The sequence below is a fragment of the Siniperca chuatsi genome, linkage group LG18 (genome assembly GCF_020085105.1).
Source record: "Siniperca chuatsi isolate FFG_IHB_CAS linkage group LG18, ASM2008510v1, whole genome shotgun sequence".
Lineage (NCBI taxonomy): Eukaryota > Metazoa > Chordata > Actinopteri > Centrarchiformes > Sinipercidae > Siniperca > Siniperca chuatsi.
In genome coordinates, this window is record NC_058059.1 from 13,185,666 (window position 1) to 13,201,573 (window position 15,908).

Sequence of the window (15,908 nt, forward strand, 5' to 3'; positions counted from 1 at the left end):
TAGTCCTACAGAAAGTACAAACAAAAGCTGAAGCTGAATAAGATCCCTATTCCCACTTCTAGATGTCCCTGGTTTACCACCTGTGATTTATCCAGGATTCGGCTGGCCTTCTCAAGGTCCTTGCTTGCGTCCTTTAGAAGTGTTTTCAGCAACAGGGCAGAAGAAGGCCTATCTAGCACCCTCATAACTGTGGCCATGTAGCCATCAGACACAATGAGATACAACAGCCGTGGGTGCCAGGTCACAGAATACCGCTGCCTCAGGACATCCCGCACAGACAAGCTAGAGCTGGACAGAGAGGCCTCCCCTTTCCCTGCAGACACTGGCGGGCTGCAAAGGGAAAGGATAGTTGGTGGAAATACAGAAAACTTTTATCACAGACATTATATTAGTGCTGAAACCATTGGTCGATTGATAGAAAATTAATCACCAGCTATCAACTATTCTGATAATCGAATAATCGTGTAATTAATAATCGTGTAGTAATTTTTTCAGCCAAAATACCAGACATTTACTCTTTATTTTTTTCAGCTTCTCAGACTGCAAGGATTTGCTGCTTTTCTCTCTTTTATATCATTGTAAACTGAATATTGTTGGGTTGTGGTCTGTTGGTCGGACAAGACAAGACATTTGAAGACAACATCTTTGGCTTTAGGAAATAGTAACTGGCATTTTTCAGTGTTATTTTATAGGTCATTATTTTCATTATCAATTAATCTGCTGATTACTTTTTTGATTAATCGATAATGAAAATAATCCTTAGTTGCAGCCCTACATTAATATAATAACACATTATGTCCAATGTTTCACATTGGATTTATACTTCAACACTTAGGACAATAGGAGGAGGAAGGAGAAATACAATGACTTGGCTCTCGTGCTGAAAAGTGAAAGTGAAGCAATCAATAGAAACCACAGATGAGAAAGGAGAAATGAGAATTAAGAACATCAGCCCACACAAATCAATAACTTGTAACAAGGGCTAATAAGTAATGCGCAAAATATCTCAAATGTATACCGGTAAGTGACGAGAGGGTGCAGGGGTAGGAAGTGTGCAGGCCCAAAGTCAACACTGCAACCACAGGTTGTTAGAGTGAGAAGCCCCCCAAGGCGAGAAACCATAAGAAGGGAGCCTCTCTTCAGAACGCAGGCCAGGAAAAGCCCGCCCGGTGACCAGCTCACACTGCCCACCCAGTAGGACCTAAAAGAGAAGATATGTAAAGTCCATTTCTAAATAAATACACACTCTACGTCAAAGATTTGAAAGTAGTTCTAATGACAGATGGCATTTGGGTGATGTAACACACCCTATGGTGGCAATAATTTTCTGGTTTCTTACATCTTGGCAGTCTTGATACAATTGAACAGACATTGTTTTGTGTGCGAGTACATATTATTTTTAGACAATCTGGAAATGACTTGCTGAACTCAGGCACACTGTCAACACTACTATGTGTATTTAAAGTAGTGAAGATTCAGATAATTAGACAATCTGAATAAATAGATGTTGATCCCCAGGTTAGGCCTCTCAGTGGCTGACTACTGCAACTGTTCCCATTTTTATTTATGCATACTGTACCTTATGTATTTAGAGGGGATTTCCATTTTCTTAATTCCACATCCTCCAAGGCCACTTGATACTGAGACAAAATTCTGTGTGCTCACAAAGAGGATCTGTGTAGCCTGCATTCAACAACAGGAAAAACAAATCTTGATTCACATTACTACAGATGGACGGACCTGGAAAACAAACAGATGAAGATGTAAAAAAAAGAGATAGAGGCCATATGCTCACCTTAGGCTGTCTCTGGTTCAGGACGATGGCTAACAGTTGGCCATCTGGGGAGAAGGCTGGCACCAAGGCCCCTCTGGACTTCACTGGTTGGCAGGGTGGGGTGAGACGAGACATGGGATATGTCTTGGTGGCCCACTGTATGCTGTATCCCACAGAACTACAAAGAGAAATGTGTACTTTTAACTACTGTAAAACCCAATGAGAGTCCTGTCTGTTACATAGACCTGCTCACTCACCCCACTCTCACATGGCCCTCTTCCCACTGAATTTTCAGGCAGGTGATGATTAGCTTCTTCCCAGATGTGAAAACAAAGGCTGATAAGCAGGCATCACCCATAACCTAAGGGAGTTTGGAGAAAGATAAAATAAGATATTATAGAAAATAAGAAATGGAGTGCAGGTCTGTAAAATTGTGCCATTGATTTAAACATCACCCAATATGTCAAATATATATTTTGTTCAGTATACAGACCTCTGTCCTGACAAAGATGGTGTGTTGGGATGCTTCTTTGTCTTGTGAAGAAGGCAGAATGGAGTCTTCAAGGGGTTGTATAAGCGCCCAGTGTCCCTTCACTGTGCCATCTCGTAGCCCTGTCAAATCCCTGACATTCATACACTCCCATAGGAACACTTGCCCTGTTATGGCTACTAGGAGCACACGCAGCCCATCCCCTGAAACCTGGAGAGACAGTCGTGTGGCATTCCCTGTGGAAACATACACACATAAATCCATGGATAGTATATGTATAATAGTACATTTGTAAATTGTAAATGTAATAACAGGATTTAGTATACTCTATGTGCACTTAAAGTAAGTTAAAAACAAAGAAAGAGTAAACATCACCTTACCAACACCCACCCACAATCTGCTCACAGTAGAGAGAATACATGTGTACATACTTAGTGACTATCCACACTTGATGGTCAAAACTATCCAAACTGATCAAATGTTAAATCAGCAGGCCTGAGCTCTTTCAGAGCTGGTTTTTGCAGATTTAATGTCAGCCCTGCTGGTGACCATGCAGTTTATGAAGAATGCTGGTATTAAACTTAAAGTGATGTATACATACCTGTACTGTGCATACATTGAGTGGCAGTAATCATATGAACTACTTCTGGGACTGATGCAGCAGTCTTCAACAAGTCTTTATCCCTGTTCCACAGAAACAGCTCTCCTGAGACCAAAAGTCCGCAAAGCCACATACCTGAAAAACAACAAGAGACAAGTAATGTATTCTCAGAATTGACAGGTGACACAGGTTTTGCTTTGAGTTTACACATTAAACTCACCATTGTGTGATGAAGCCATTGTCACCACACTGTTGAGCAAAGAGTGGAGTTTAGGAGTCCTCTTCTTGGTGCGACCAGACACCATGTTGATCTCACTGATCCGTTTGTCATCTAACAGGAACACAGACTCCTTCTCCTGAATAGTGACACAATACAGGCTCACTGTCATGTTGTTCTGACTAGGATAGCAAAGCTTTAGTGTCACTGGCTGAAATGCTTTTTTTCTTAACACTTTACTGTCCTCACCTTCCCAAGCCAACAGAATCGCGGCCATGGTTTCTTCCGTTTGATGCTGGACGACAAAACAACCTCCAACTTTAGCTCCATGTTTAAAAGACAGCATCAGTTCTTCCTCTTGATTGTGCACTCAGGAAGGGTTCATCAAGATTGCAGGTTCCCACTAGACAAGAAAGACGATATAAATCTATTGTTTAATTGACAAGCAACGATTTTTTTGTAGCAATGTAAACACTCTGATTAGCTACATAGCTAGTTAGAAAAATCATTATTAAATATGCAATAAAATCGTTATGTTTACAGCAATACGTGACATGTACTGACTATGTTAAAATGCCATGTTATTAGCTAATGTTATCCATTGTTTGAACCAACAAAAACCATCACCAAGGTTAGCCATACCGTTAACTAGCGTTAGCTACCTAGCTAATTTTGCGTACTGCGCGGAGCATTAGTCCCAAAAAAGCCTAATCTGAGCACTTCAACTACATTGGTTGTGGTCAAATGTAATGCTCACATAATTTAGTTGCGAACATGTTAATATAACTATGGTATTACCGTAGCTAATCGTGAAATATTTCGAAACTCCCTCCGCTTCAGTAGCCAGAATTGTTTCCCATGATCCTCTTGGAGGAAGCTTCAATGCGTTGCCGTAGGAACGTAGATGTAGGGATGTCGCCGACGCCTTGTGAGAAATAGTGGAATTTTTACCCTTTTACCGTTACCTCTGACCCAAACCCTCACAAAACAAAGCCGATTTCATTTCATTAATGGGGTTTATTTAGCGTTGTTACTTTTTCTTTTGAGCACCTTACTAACCACACTGAGCGCAAAATTGACAGTTTACAGTGTTTAACGTTACAGCATCATGTAGTTGAAACTAAAGCGTATTCTAGCTACGTCAGTTATGCTAGTAGCCTGATGATTGAAAGGGCATGTAGTTGCCACTCCATTCTGAGGCAGCATTTCAGAGCCACTTGAATCGGCTGTGGTTTTGTTACCTTTGAACTTTTCATCATGTTGCCATGGTCCCCTTAAATGTCTATGCAAGTTTGAAGGCTTTAATGATTCCCCACAGCATCCCTATTGAAGAGGTAGGTGTTTTATGATTGTTTGTTTGCTTTTGATTTTTAGGAGTACACACACAAGGCAGGGGCAAATGGAAAAAAAGAGTCCCCTGAGAGTTTCAGGGCAGGACCTGTCAACACAACACTAGGATGGGGTACACAAACACAATAAATAAAGGCAGTTGCAAGTTGGGTTGGCCTAAAATTGAACTAGCTAATTGGCATATCTAATGGGCAATGTGTAGTGCACTCCACATTCACATATGCTTCAGAATATTGATGCACAAGCATACATTTGCCAGCAGATGGCAACGCTCCAACAGAAAGTACTGTTAAGTATGTATACCCAGCATAGCAAAGTTCACATGAAAGCCAGCTCTGACTAGAGCAGAAGAGATCACTGTGGCAGATAAAGGGTGGCATAAGAAGCTTTTTGTGCTTTGTCTCTGAGCTATTGCAGATATCTCTCCACAAGGTCAATTTTCTCTGAGGAACATGCACGCCTATTAACTATCTGAATGTTTGCGCGCAGTAAGTGGTCCTCTTCACTATTAACATGCTTTGGGTTGTGTGAACTCTTAAGCGTTAAGATCTCTTATTGGCTTGTTACAGAGAGTTATTAGGTTTGCCCCCCGGCCCCTGCTGGTATTTAATTACCCTTGCACTCTCTCCTTTTCATCATGATGGAGATGACGGCAGCCATTGCCAATAGGTGAAAGAGGAGACTTTACCAGACCTTAATTGGTTCATTTACCTCTGCCTGCCAGGCGCAGATGGAGCTCTTTATTACTGTCACTACCAGGTTCATTTTGGTCTGATGAGAACCATCTTAAGGGAGAGCTTGACATCACATGATGACATGGTCAAAACAGAATGATAATCAGGAGGAGAGTAGTTCAAGAAACAAACTGTTACAGCCCTATACAGACTATGTACATTCATAATATAGGCTTACCCATTCTTTTGTCACTAATTTATTATGTTGTTTCAATAGAACACTACCATAATATTATTGTCATGATAATGAGCCTATTGTTTGAAAAAATCCATCTGGGTCTAGGGTTTCAATTGCATCCCTTGGACCATTCCTCAATAAGGCTTTTTTGTATTGTAGAAGCTGTGTTTGTATTTGCGTGTGTGTGTGTGTGTGTGTGTGTACATGTTTACAAATGTTTGCATATGTGCATACATACACGTTCCTCTTGTATCTGTATCAGCCTATTGTTTAGATAGTTTAGTCCCTCTGCGTGTGTTTATTTATCTGGATATCTTTAGTCTTGACTTTGGATATCATTCATTGTAAAATGTCTTTACACAGCCAAATATGGCGTAACTGAGGAATACATGGTAAGAACATGCATTACATATCAAGTACATACATTACTTATCAAGTAAGCAAATGTGTAAGTCCTCTGAACATGTATGCTTTTAATTGCTTCTGAAAGTAAAGCCATTTTGGTTTGAATTAGCATCTTTCTCTGATAGAGAACACCTATCAGGAGACAAGGAAGAATTAAATTAGCATAAAATACCATTAGCTAATTGCATCTCTGAATGGAAGTAAACAGTATTTCAGTGCAAATCTTGTCTCAATTTGTTCATCACTGATGATAACACACAAGCAGGTTAAGACTGAAGGATGCCCGTAAATCACCCAACACCCTTTTTACATCAGAAATAAAAAGAAAGAAAAATTGTTAAAGTAAGGAGTAATGTAGGTCTACACTGTAATTACTCTATAATAATTGTTTATTTGTGTTTGACCACAGAGGATCGGTATGATGTTTGCATAATGCTCCTCAAGCACATGCTAATAGTGGACTCCTTTTACTTTTGATAAAGTGTTTAGCCATTACAACAACATGCGATTAACTAGAGAACAATAATCCAGATATGTCTTCAGTTTTCAATATAGGGACAATAGTTGGCATGGTAACCTCATTTACCATCTGCAGGCCTCATTCATACTGAAAAATGACACTCAGGAAGCTGTAGAGAAACAATTCAATATTCTTTCTCACAGCAACAGTGGGTCAGAGTATGTCAGCTGCGAGTCTCTCGGTGTGCACTCAGTTGTCTTTCTCAGAAAACACCTGTCTTTGAAGGGTTGGATTTGTAATGATGGTTAGTTTACATCATCACATGTTTGTTGGGAAGATTTATTAGTGTACAGAATTCTGAGTGCAGCATTGTGTGTTAAATATTGACAAAAGGGCGTTCAAAGTTCATTAATCTTCAGATCATTTGATTATGAAAAATGCTGTAAAAGATGAAAATGTTGTTTTCACCCAGTTGGGTATTATGGAGGTGATGTCAAAAATGCAACATTTTTCAGGGTGACTTTAGGCAGCTGTAGGTTCAAAAGAATAGTTCGACGTTTTGGGAAATACGCTTGTTTCTTGTCGAGAGTTAGGTGAGAAGATTGATACCACTCTGATGTCTGTCAGTTAAATATGAAGCTACAGCCAGCAGGAAGCTAGCTTAGCTTAGCATAAAGACTGGAAACAGGGGGAAATAGCTAGCCTGGCTCTCTCCAAAGGTCATTTGTTTAATCTGTACAAAAACTAAAGTGTAAAAACGATATGATTTCACTTGGGGGTTATGTGCAGGACTATTTCTTGGCCATGAGCAGTGACTTCCTGGAGTCTTGTCCACTGTGATGACAAGAAATTGTCCCACATATTATACACTTATTTGCTTTCTTGATGAGAGTTAGATGAGAAGTTTGATACCACTCTCAAAGCCTGTCCATTAATATAAGGTACTAACTAAATCATGACAAGCTCTTATCCTGAGATATTTTTAACCTGAGAGACAGGATTCATAGTAAAATTAATTATCTGTTTACCGTCAGGCCACATTAGTCATGCTATAATAATTTGCATAGTAATCAAACAATATAATATTTATGATAACATACTTTGTAAGGGGCATTCTGTATAAGCAACATTATTACTTTTGATACTCCAAGTATATTTTTCTGATAATACTTTGAATTTTAAATGGAGGTCATTTACTTGTATGAGTATTTTTTACAATGTGGTATTACTACTTTTACTTAAATGATCCCAATCCAGTTCACATCGTCTCCTTCCTTACCCTCAAGTGATGCAGCTTTTTCTTCCAGCTCTGCTCCTGCACACCTAATCCATTTAAGAGTTCATTGGAGCACTGCTGATTGGCTGGGCTGTAGAAACACATCTACTGTTACAGAGCGGAAGTGTAGCTTTCTTAATCGATCAGACGTGCAGGAGTCAAGACAGACCAAACACTTTGTTTTGTGTAAATGTATCAGACGTTCTTCTCCTTTAAATGTTTCCGCGAAATAGCAACGTGCTTACTTTGACGGGTTTGGCATCACGGCAGCAGGCCGCCTTCTCTTTCATACGATTGGCCGAGCCGTGGGAATATTCAAATACAGCCTTGATTGATTGGCCCAGAGCCGGTTTCTACAGTGCAGGGACCTCATTTCCATTCCGACATCACTCTCTGTGGCACACACAGCTTGTTCGCCTGCCGAGATGAGCTACAAGCGGCTGCACGGAAAACACAATCGATGAAATAATTTTCTACACGAGTGTTGAATATGTCGATGAAGTAGCCTACAGTTAATGGAGCCAGCTTCATCAATGGATACATCTCCGGAGGTTTCCAGTGCGCATCCCGAAATCAGTGGCGAGATTGCTTTTGCAGAGGAAATACGCCTTCCGAGCAGGAGAACAACCAATCAGCCGTGGCGAACCAAAGATAAACAAGCCTTATGATAAGACAAAACTCTGTAAGACATTGATTATGTTCATTATTTCCATCCTAATGTCCATGGGACACTGCGTGGGCTCGTGGAAAATGTTTCTCAGTGCAGAAAATGTTTCTTTGGCTCTGCAGTTGTAAGCTGTATTGATTTTTAACGGTAGCTGTGCAACTACATGACAATAACAGAGTAAGATAAATATTTAGGGTTGTAAAGATGCTTCAGTGCATGATGTCAGGAATCGCCCTGCATTGATTTTAGGTCGACAGCGCTAAAGTGGTGAAAGCAGCCCAGTGCGCACTAATGGATAGGAGCGTCTCGCCCTCGCTATATATCAGTGTCCTGCTATTGGCTAATGTGTATTTATATGGGCCGAGTCCAACTATGAGGTTTGTAATTTATATTCACTATATAGAATGATTCATTCCATGACAGATTATTCCATTACAGTTAAATATAGGAAATAGTAGGCCTAAATTGGTTCATATAATATGAGTTAAAAACAAGGAGCATTTGCATCACAAAACATCTGTAGTTTTTTTTTTCTCTCTCAAAACTCTCATTTTTTTCACCCTCAAATGACATCTTTGTTTGGATGATAGCTCCGCGCGCAGTGAAAGGCGCTTTATGTCAGCATCTCAGTGGATACGGGAAGTGCTTTGAAGTATATTATCGGTCATTCAGGGCTGCCTCTGAAGGTTTCCATTTCTATTGTCTAGAAGCCGGAGGTGGGATCATCGCACCTCACTGCACCGGTGGCAGCCGAGGTTGAAGGTTAGCCGCAGCAGAGGGGCCTATAGATTATTGGCCAGGTGTGAAATTCTACCCTGCATGCTTTTCCTGCTTGTGCCAGATCCTTTATTACCTAGAGAGATGGGATGTCACAGCTTCCCCCCAGAGGCAGAGAAGAAAAGCCTGCAATTTGGTGTTTTATTGTCCTCTTCTTCTTTTTTTCTGGCTGTTTTCTGACCAAAAGAGAAAAATATGTCTAACCCCCATTTGTTTTTATTTTGAGGCATGTGACTATCAGGAATAGGCTTATCTTTCTTTCTTATGATTTCCTATAAACATAATTAAATCATGGCATTGTGGCTTTTGATTTACCACAATGTCATAATAAAAATTTTAGTGCCTCCTTCCCCTTTCATAATAAAGTATATTGGTTGGCTTCATTCACTCTTAAAATCTACAGTTTGAATACTTTTACTTGGCCAGTGCATGTTTAGTGCTACATGTTTTTCTATATAATCTTGACACTACTCGTGCTTCAGTCACTGTGTATCTCAATTATAGACTGTTAATGTAACTAGTCTTAATGACATATTCATATTTTGGTTGCTGGTTTGAAATGGGCTTTGCCTTTTCCTGGGTCTGAAGTTGTTTGAGATGCTTGTAAATTGCATTGTATTATGAGCAGTCAATGTGCAGGTATCCCATGAGGGTTTCCCTCTGATCTCACATCACACCCCAGCAGTAATTCCAACTCTGTGAAGAGAAGGGATTTGTCATTTGGCTGCCTGCTTCTCTTTGCTTTCTCAGGGGCGAAGCTGAGCTCTGATTTATTGTGAAGTTTCCCCAGGCTCGCTCAATCTCCATGCCTACCGAGTTACTGAATGGAGGAAATGGCTCACCACGAGAATGACCTTTTCTTGGATGACTATTACCCAGGCCACTACAAGGACTGATTAAGGTCATGTCTTTTTCTGCCATGTCATCCATAGCTTCACATTTAAGGCTAGTTAAGTGTACAGTGAGTTTTATGAGTAGGAGACTGAATGATAGGATGATGCAAAACGACTTTGAAAATATATAGGCTGTGCACCCAACCTCTCTGCCCATCTTTTAGGAATAATGTCAGTGGCTTGGTTGCTTAGCGCTTTCTCTCATGCACCCTTTGTAATCACCTTTGTATCTGCTAAGATATGTCATGTGTAATTACAGGCAGCCTGCTATCTTTTAAAATCTGTCTAATTGGTCTTTTCATTCTAATTGGATGAAGGGGTAGTGAGACGGGGGTTAAAGGTGGAAAGTTAAGGACTGGGCCTCTGAGGTCATTGGGGAGGGGGCAGGACTGCCAGGGTTGTTTGAAACTCCAGTATTCTTTATTTTGTCCACATGACAGTTCTCAGTCATTACTTCAAGTTAATGATTAAGACTGCCAAATTGCAATTGATGAATCATCATTTGCCCCAAATACAAAGGCAGTGAGATGATGACATTTTTAGTTGGTCCAGAGATCAAAGACCTTTTTTTCCCCTAGAACATTTTGATGTTTCTGTGATGTATGGTAGAGAGCGCATCATTAGGTTATCTCCCACATTAAAGCTGTACAGGCAGTATTTTCTCTACAGATTCTAACGAGCTTTATGTTTGCTAGAGGATTTTAATGACTTGAAGGAATCAGTGACCCTTAACAGCGTAACAATAACGTAAACAGCCAGAGGACAAGGCTTGGGGAAAGGGGATTGGGAGGCTTGAGTGTTTGTGTAACATAAAGTCATCTTTTTTGTCATGTTTGTTTGCATGGGTTTAACAACATTTCCCATGAGACTGGGAGATTTAAAAATTATTCCATCCATGCCCGAGTTGACCGACAGATGTCAACATTAAATTTAAATCATAGTTTGATTCTTTTGAAATAGAACTTATCTTTCCACAAAACCTTCAGCTCACCATCTGTTATCTTTGAAGTCAAGGTTCTCTAAAGGCTGGACAGCATACCCATAGCTCTTTGACAGTGTGTCTCAGTGTGCATACTGGGATAAGGATAAGATAAGGCTCTGTTTACCCTCTAATGCTACCTTGGCTTTGGCCAGACTTTACCCCATGCAGTGTTTTTCTTTTACCTTGGCACCATCTGTGGGCAAGGGCAGATTTGGGTCAGTCCAAGGCTTTTTACTCCCGACCAAGGCTGTTCTCGAAGATAAGACTTAATTGTTCAGCTTTGGATTATGGCTAAATTTGTTCTCAGCATCTGTATACATATAAAGTCAGAAATTCTATTTTCAAAAAGACAAATCCATGTGAGTATAACCTCTTGTTTCTTGTGTATCTTCACCAGCCATTTCCTCTTTTTTGCACAAATGAAAGCTGGGCAGGGTAAAACAAAAAACACCAGATATTCAACACTTTTTAAAGCCTCCAGTTATTATATATTTTCTTTGTAATAATATATTAGATAGGTTAACCACTAATCATCATACCTATATTATTTTGAAAGACTGACTCACAGAAATGGCCTATATTAACTCCAAAGTAAATGATTAATTGTTTGTCAAAACTGTAAACCTCCTAGACAAATACTTAATGCTGGCAGTAGCTGTGGCTGCTGCTGCTGAAATTAATGGTGCAAGCTCTGATCCCAAGGAGTTGGACTTTCATTCATTTAAAACCATTTGTTGTTACAATGTTAGATATTAAATTTCACTGAAAAAATTGTTTGAGAATGTTCCTAACGAAGGTGATGTACATTTTTTTCACAGTTAGGTAGAAATGTGGTCACAAGCTTGATGTGACTGTAGGGTGTCTTTGCACATTGCTAAAAAAAAGTCTTAATATCTGCTGTGCTTTTTTGTTTCTCACTCAGTTAGGTTTTTTAATACTTTTTCATTTTTATTTTTATTTCTAAATAAGTCTAGCTAGATGCAATATAGAAGGCAAATCAATAATGTTGTAAACACCAAAGTAAAGTTTAGTTCTGGGCAACTAAATGGTGATTGATGTTGATTTCATATGTAATAAATAAAGACTCCAGCAATTGGCTTAATTGCTTTTGACAGTAGATTTGTAAGGAATTTTGATAAACAACATGTTTTCCTACAATAGAGAAGCCCCATAGGGAGGTGGTTGAACATACAGGGGGAAAATGCAATTTAAATATAGTAAAATATTCTAACATTGGCATAGACGTTTACAGTGACAGACCACATTGGACATTGTGTATATATATAAACAAGTTTAATTTATATATGTATTAGCCTTTGTGTCTTTGCAGTAGTGAGGAAATATGTATGAGGTAGTTGAGTGTCTGTTAAAGATTGTCAGTGGATGTTTGTCTGTTATACACTCCGGACCTGTGATTAGCATTTTCAGACTTACATGCCCTTAGCTTTATTGTAACACAACTGTCTTGTGATGGTTACGTGGAATTTTGCATGAGAGAAACGTTGTTAATGTTCATGTTTTTCCCAGACACCCAGCCGTTAACGCTGTATGATTTACACCCAACTGAATGCTCTGGACATCTGTCTGAATATTGCTCCGCGATCGTATTTACATAAATTTTGTGCATGAATTGTATAGGAAAAGCTTTTTAACACTGTTGTAATACCTTTTACAGGAGCTAATCTCAATGGAAATGAGTCTCATTGTTATTAGCCGCAGGCCTTGAGCGTTCTTGCAGTGTAGAACAGAGTGGCTCCGGGTTGTTTGGTTATCCTGTATGTGAACCTTTGTGTTCGCTTTTTCTTTTTCTACAGAGAAGGAGAAGAGGGAAATCTGGGTCTCTCTTATATGCAGCTCTGATACCAATTATGCAAACTATTATAGAATTTAACCAGGCCAGCTCTTATCGGCTAATCCAGAAGTAATAGATTCTATTAAAAATGTATGAGGGGGTTGGGGGGATCTGTGTGTGTGTGTAGAGATGAATCCAGCAGCTGCAGCACTGCTGTCTAATTCTGTCTGTATGTCAGACTACTTGTCTGGTCTCCATTACTTAGACAGGTTCCTGCAGTGCCTACCTTGAAGACAGTATAAAAGCCATACGTAATATTCAATTAATTAGACAGTAAGTGGACTGTAATTCATGGACCATGTCATGTTTATTCAAAGAGAGACACTGCTTTTTCTCTTTAGTAATGACCAATTGCTCTTTGTTAAACATGCATTTCTTCCTAAATTAACTTTCTGTTGCTTTGCTTTTGTGCTCTTTCCCCTTTTGCTCGTCTGAAGTTTCTGAGTGGAAGGAAGGAAAAACATTAACATAGCACTCACATGCTAATCCACCCAGAGAGTGAAAGGGGTGCTCGTCTTAAACCTTTTTCATTATCATCTAATTATTAACTGAGGATTCTGAGAACTGCTAACAAGAGCTGAGATGGCACGAGTGTGGGTGGGGGGTGAATGTGTGTGTGCGTGCGTGTAGAGCCTGTGTGTATCTTTTTTTTAAATTCAGTTTTATTTATACCGCGCCAATTTATAACCGAAGTAATCTCATTGTCCTTTTCTGTGCATTTCATGTTTGTTGAGAGGGAGGCTCTCTTTGCAATTTGCTTCTATCTTCGATCTGACCCTTGATGCTGCACAAAGTCATAAAAGACTCCAGAAGGTCAGGCAGATGCTGTCCCTGTATAATTTAAGGGCTTTTTCCTGCTTTGATGGATATTCTTGTGCTGCCACTTTCTATAGCCAAACAGGTAAAAAGCCAGGCATGGCACATTTTAGATTTTTTTTTTTAAACATAGTAGTGTATTTTCTGGGTAATCGTGCATAACCAGCTTTATTATCTCAAGAAATGTGATCCACATAGCCGAGATTGTTAGGAGTTTAACTTAAGACAGGCTTCCTATTACAGCATAAATATGAATGGTGCTTTGATGACAATACAGCAATAGTTGTCTCAAGAAAATTAGCTGAAGGATGCCTTATTTGTTGAACAGATGTCATTAAAATTCAGTTAACATTTAAGGCATCAGCAATCTGCCTGTTAAACTAAAGCAGCCATTATAAGGTCTCTCCATCACTGCCCTCATCGCTCTTCAACTGACCTTATTTTCTCACAAAGTACCTTGTCCTGATCCCAGGACAGGTGACGCATTAGAAAATGAGGCATTTTGCATCCTGTCAATGAGGCTTTGAAAAATGTATTTATTTGCTAAGTCACCCTTATCAGAAAACCATGGGCAACAGTTAGATGGACTGTAAAGCACAAGGTCTTTATCTCTCTGGCAGGCCCTCAGCGGACCACATCATGCTGCTTATCAGCTGCATGGATGTCGCCTGAGAGTGGCGAGGATTAGACATCCTTGCAGCTTAAACTTTGTGCTCTTTTTCTTATTATGCCTGTTAGAGAAGTCCTTGAATACATTAACTTGTAAGACATGGGAAGTGCCAAAGTACAGGCTTTGGAGGGCATGTGAGTAGCGAGACATCTGGTTTATAACCTCGACCATAATGTCTTGCACAATGGCAGATTAGATGCTGATTGGAAAGCCGATTGAAGAAAACTGGCTTGGAAGGGAGTAACACTGACCATTATGTTAATGACAAAGATCCTTGACCTTATTTGTGAAGATTGAGTTGAACTATGCTGCCATTTTTAAGATGGCTGACTGTTACATTGCAGTTGTTATGTACCTAATTTCTGTATTATTTCAGCCACTCACTATTAGAGAATGATATATATCGTGAGATGTCTCGATATGATATTGTAAGAAACTTCTTTTTTGAGCAAAACGTGATATGGAGGGCTGGAGAATTGATATTGCTTGAGAACTTAGCCCAGATAATATCTTGCATTCTGGGATCACTTTCATCTTATATCTCTCCTCCCTTTTTCGGGAGCTTCCACTCAAGAGCGAGAAGGCAAGCTGAAGTTTTCAGAAAATCTCTTTAAATTTAAAATTTGGATAGCAGGATTAAATAAACTATCATTACTTGTACTTTATGTATCATTACTAGCTCCCTTTTTCTGCTTTCAGTGAAACTTTTTTTTCTTTAAGCCACTGCTGGCCTCTGTTTGAATTATAATGCCTTCCTTGATGTATTTTATTCCATCTGCAAATTATGGGAGTAATGGAAGGTATTTCAATTCATGTCATTTTCTGCTAGTGAAGGGATTTCCCTGGAGATACCTTTTCTCCCTTGTGTTCCTTATGCATTTTTGGCACCTCCCTCCTGACAAATGTGTGGTAATGGAAGAGTTGTTGTGAAATTGCCATTATTATTTTTGGAATCTGACCATACCGAGGCTTTTAGCTCTTCATATGTGTGTGCTCAGATGAAACAGGTTGCACTGAGCAGTTTGAAGTGGGCTTGTCACCAAGGGACAGATGTTGAGCGGAGGAGGGGAGCGGGTACATGAGAAAGGGAAGAGTGAGGGAATCTTTTTTTTGGTTGGCACCTGAGTAAAATGAAAGCCACTCAGTCTCTTTTTCCTTTTGAGGCGAAGGTAATCATGTTTCTGCAGCTTGTCACTGAACACCCTGTTCTGTAGTTGACTCTCTTTAGCTGCCCTCTGGACCCTGAGGGAGAAATGAAAGCAAAAATCAAAAAGAACCTTAAAACTGAACAAGAAAAAGAGGCAGTCTGACAGCTGTTTGCTGCAGGCTTATATTAGCCTTGTTGGGGACTACTGCATTGTAATGAAAATACTGTGTTTCTTTCCATTTGTAATCATTGGATTTATTAAATATTAATAATCTTAAAGTCTGTGATTTTTTTTTTTTTGGCATAGATTGCAGTTGTCTATCTACAAGGTACCTGACTCACATACAGTTAGATGTATTTTTTGGTTGCCCCGGGTTTTTTAGTTTTGCAGTGCTAGTATTCAGATTTGGTGACTCTTTCAGATAATCAAAGAGAATGTCAAATGCGATTATCACTGAAATATTCCCTCCGTGCCTGGCTTTATCTCCAGAATGATTGCTTCAATCAGCACAGCTGTGGAGAGGCGCCTTCTTTTTCAGACAAAGCCTCTCATTTCCTCTGACAATACTTAACTCTGCAAACAGCACAGCCTATTTTAGGGAGTGAACTGCTTTTGGCT

The 15,908-nt window shown here is 39.6% G+C and overlaps 2 protein-coding genes across 14 annotated transcripts in view; one reads left to right on the forward strand and one right to left on the reverse strand.

Annotated features, from left to right (window-relative positions):
• cplane1 (ciliogenesis and planar polarity effector 1) overlaps positions 1-7,692 on the reverse strand; it is a 23,904-nt gene extending 16,212 nt beyond the window's left edge. For 5 of the 7 annotated variants that reach the window (XR_006375401.1, XM_044173100.1, XM_044173102.1 and 2 more), the window contains exons 1-10: positions 3,881-4,022; positions 3,332-3,485; positions 3,086-3,221; positions 2,866-3,000; positions 2,268-2,500; positions 2,032-2,135; positions 1,796-1,952; positions 1,580-1,683; positions 1,019-1,201; positions 81-330 (exon numbers count right to left, since the gene is read on the reverse strand). Coding sequence is in view for 6 of the 7 variants with exons in the window: in XM_044173100.1 (XP_044029035.1) it covers positions 81-330; positions 1,019-1,201; positions 1,580-1,683; positions 1,796-1,952; positions 2,032-2,135; positions 2,268-2,500; positions 2,866-3,000; positions 3,086-3,221; positions 3,332-3,412 (1,383 nt within the window). In the remaining variant the exon portion in view is untranslated. Of the gene's footprint in view, positions 1-80; positions 331-1,018; positions 1,202-1,579; positions 1,684-1,795; positions 1,953-2,031; positions 2,136-2,267; positions 2,501-2,865; positions 3,001-3,085; positions 3,222-3,331; positions 3,486-3,724; positions 3,839-3,880; positions 4,023-7,488 lie in introns of those variants that run through there. The other 2 variants (XM_044173098.1, XM_044173099.1) reach the window with 2 other exon arrangements.
• Positions 4,200-15,908, forward strand: part of LOC122865128 (protein FAM222A) — a 24,731-nt gene continuing 13,022 nt past the window's right edge. For 3 of the 7 annotated variants that reach the window (XM_044173111.1, XM_044173118.1, XM_044173112.1), the window contains exon 1: positions 7,842-8,167. The gene's annotated coding sequence lies outside the window, so the exon portion shown is untranslated. Of the gene's footprint in view, positions 4,417-7,841; positions 8,168-8,223; positions 8,530-8,859; positions 8,953-9,679; positions 9,831-15,908 lie in introns of those variants that run through there. The other 4 variants (XM_044173113.1, XM_044173114.1, XM_044173117.1 and 1 more) reach the window with 4 other exon arrangements.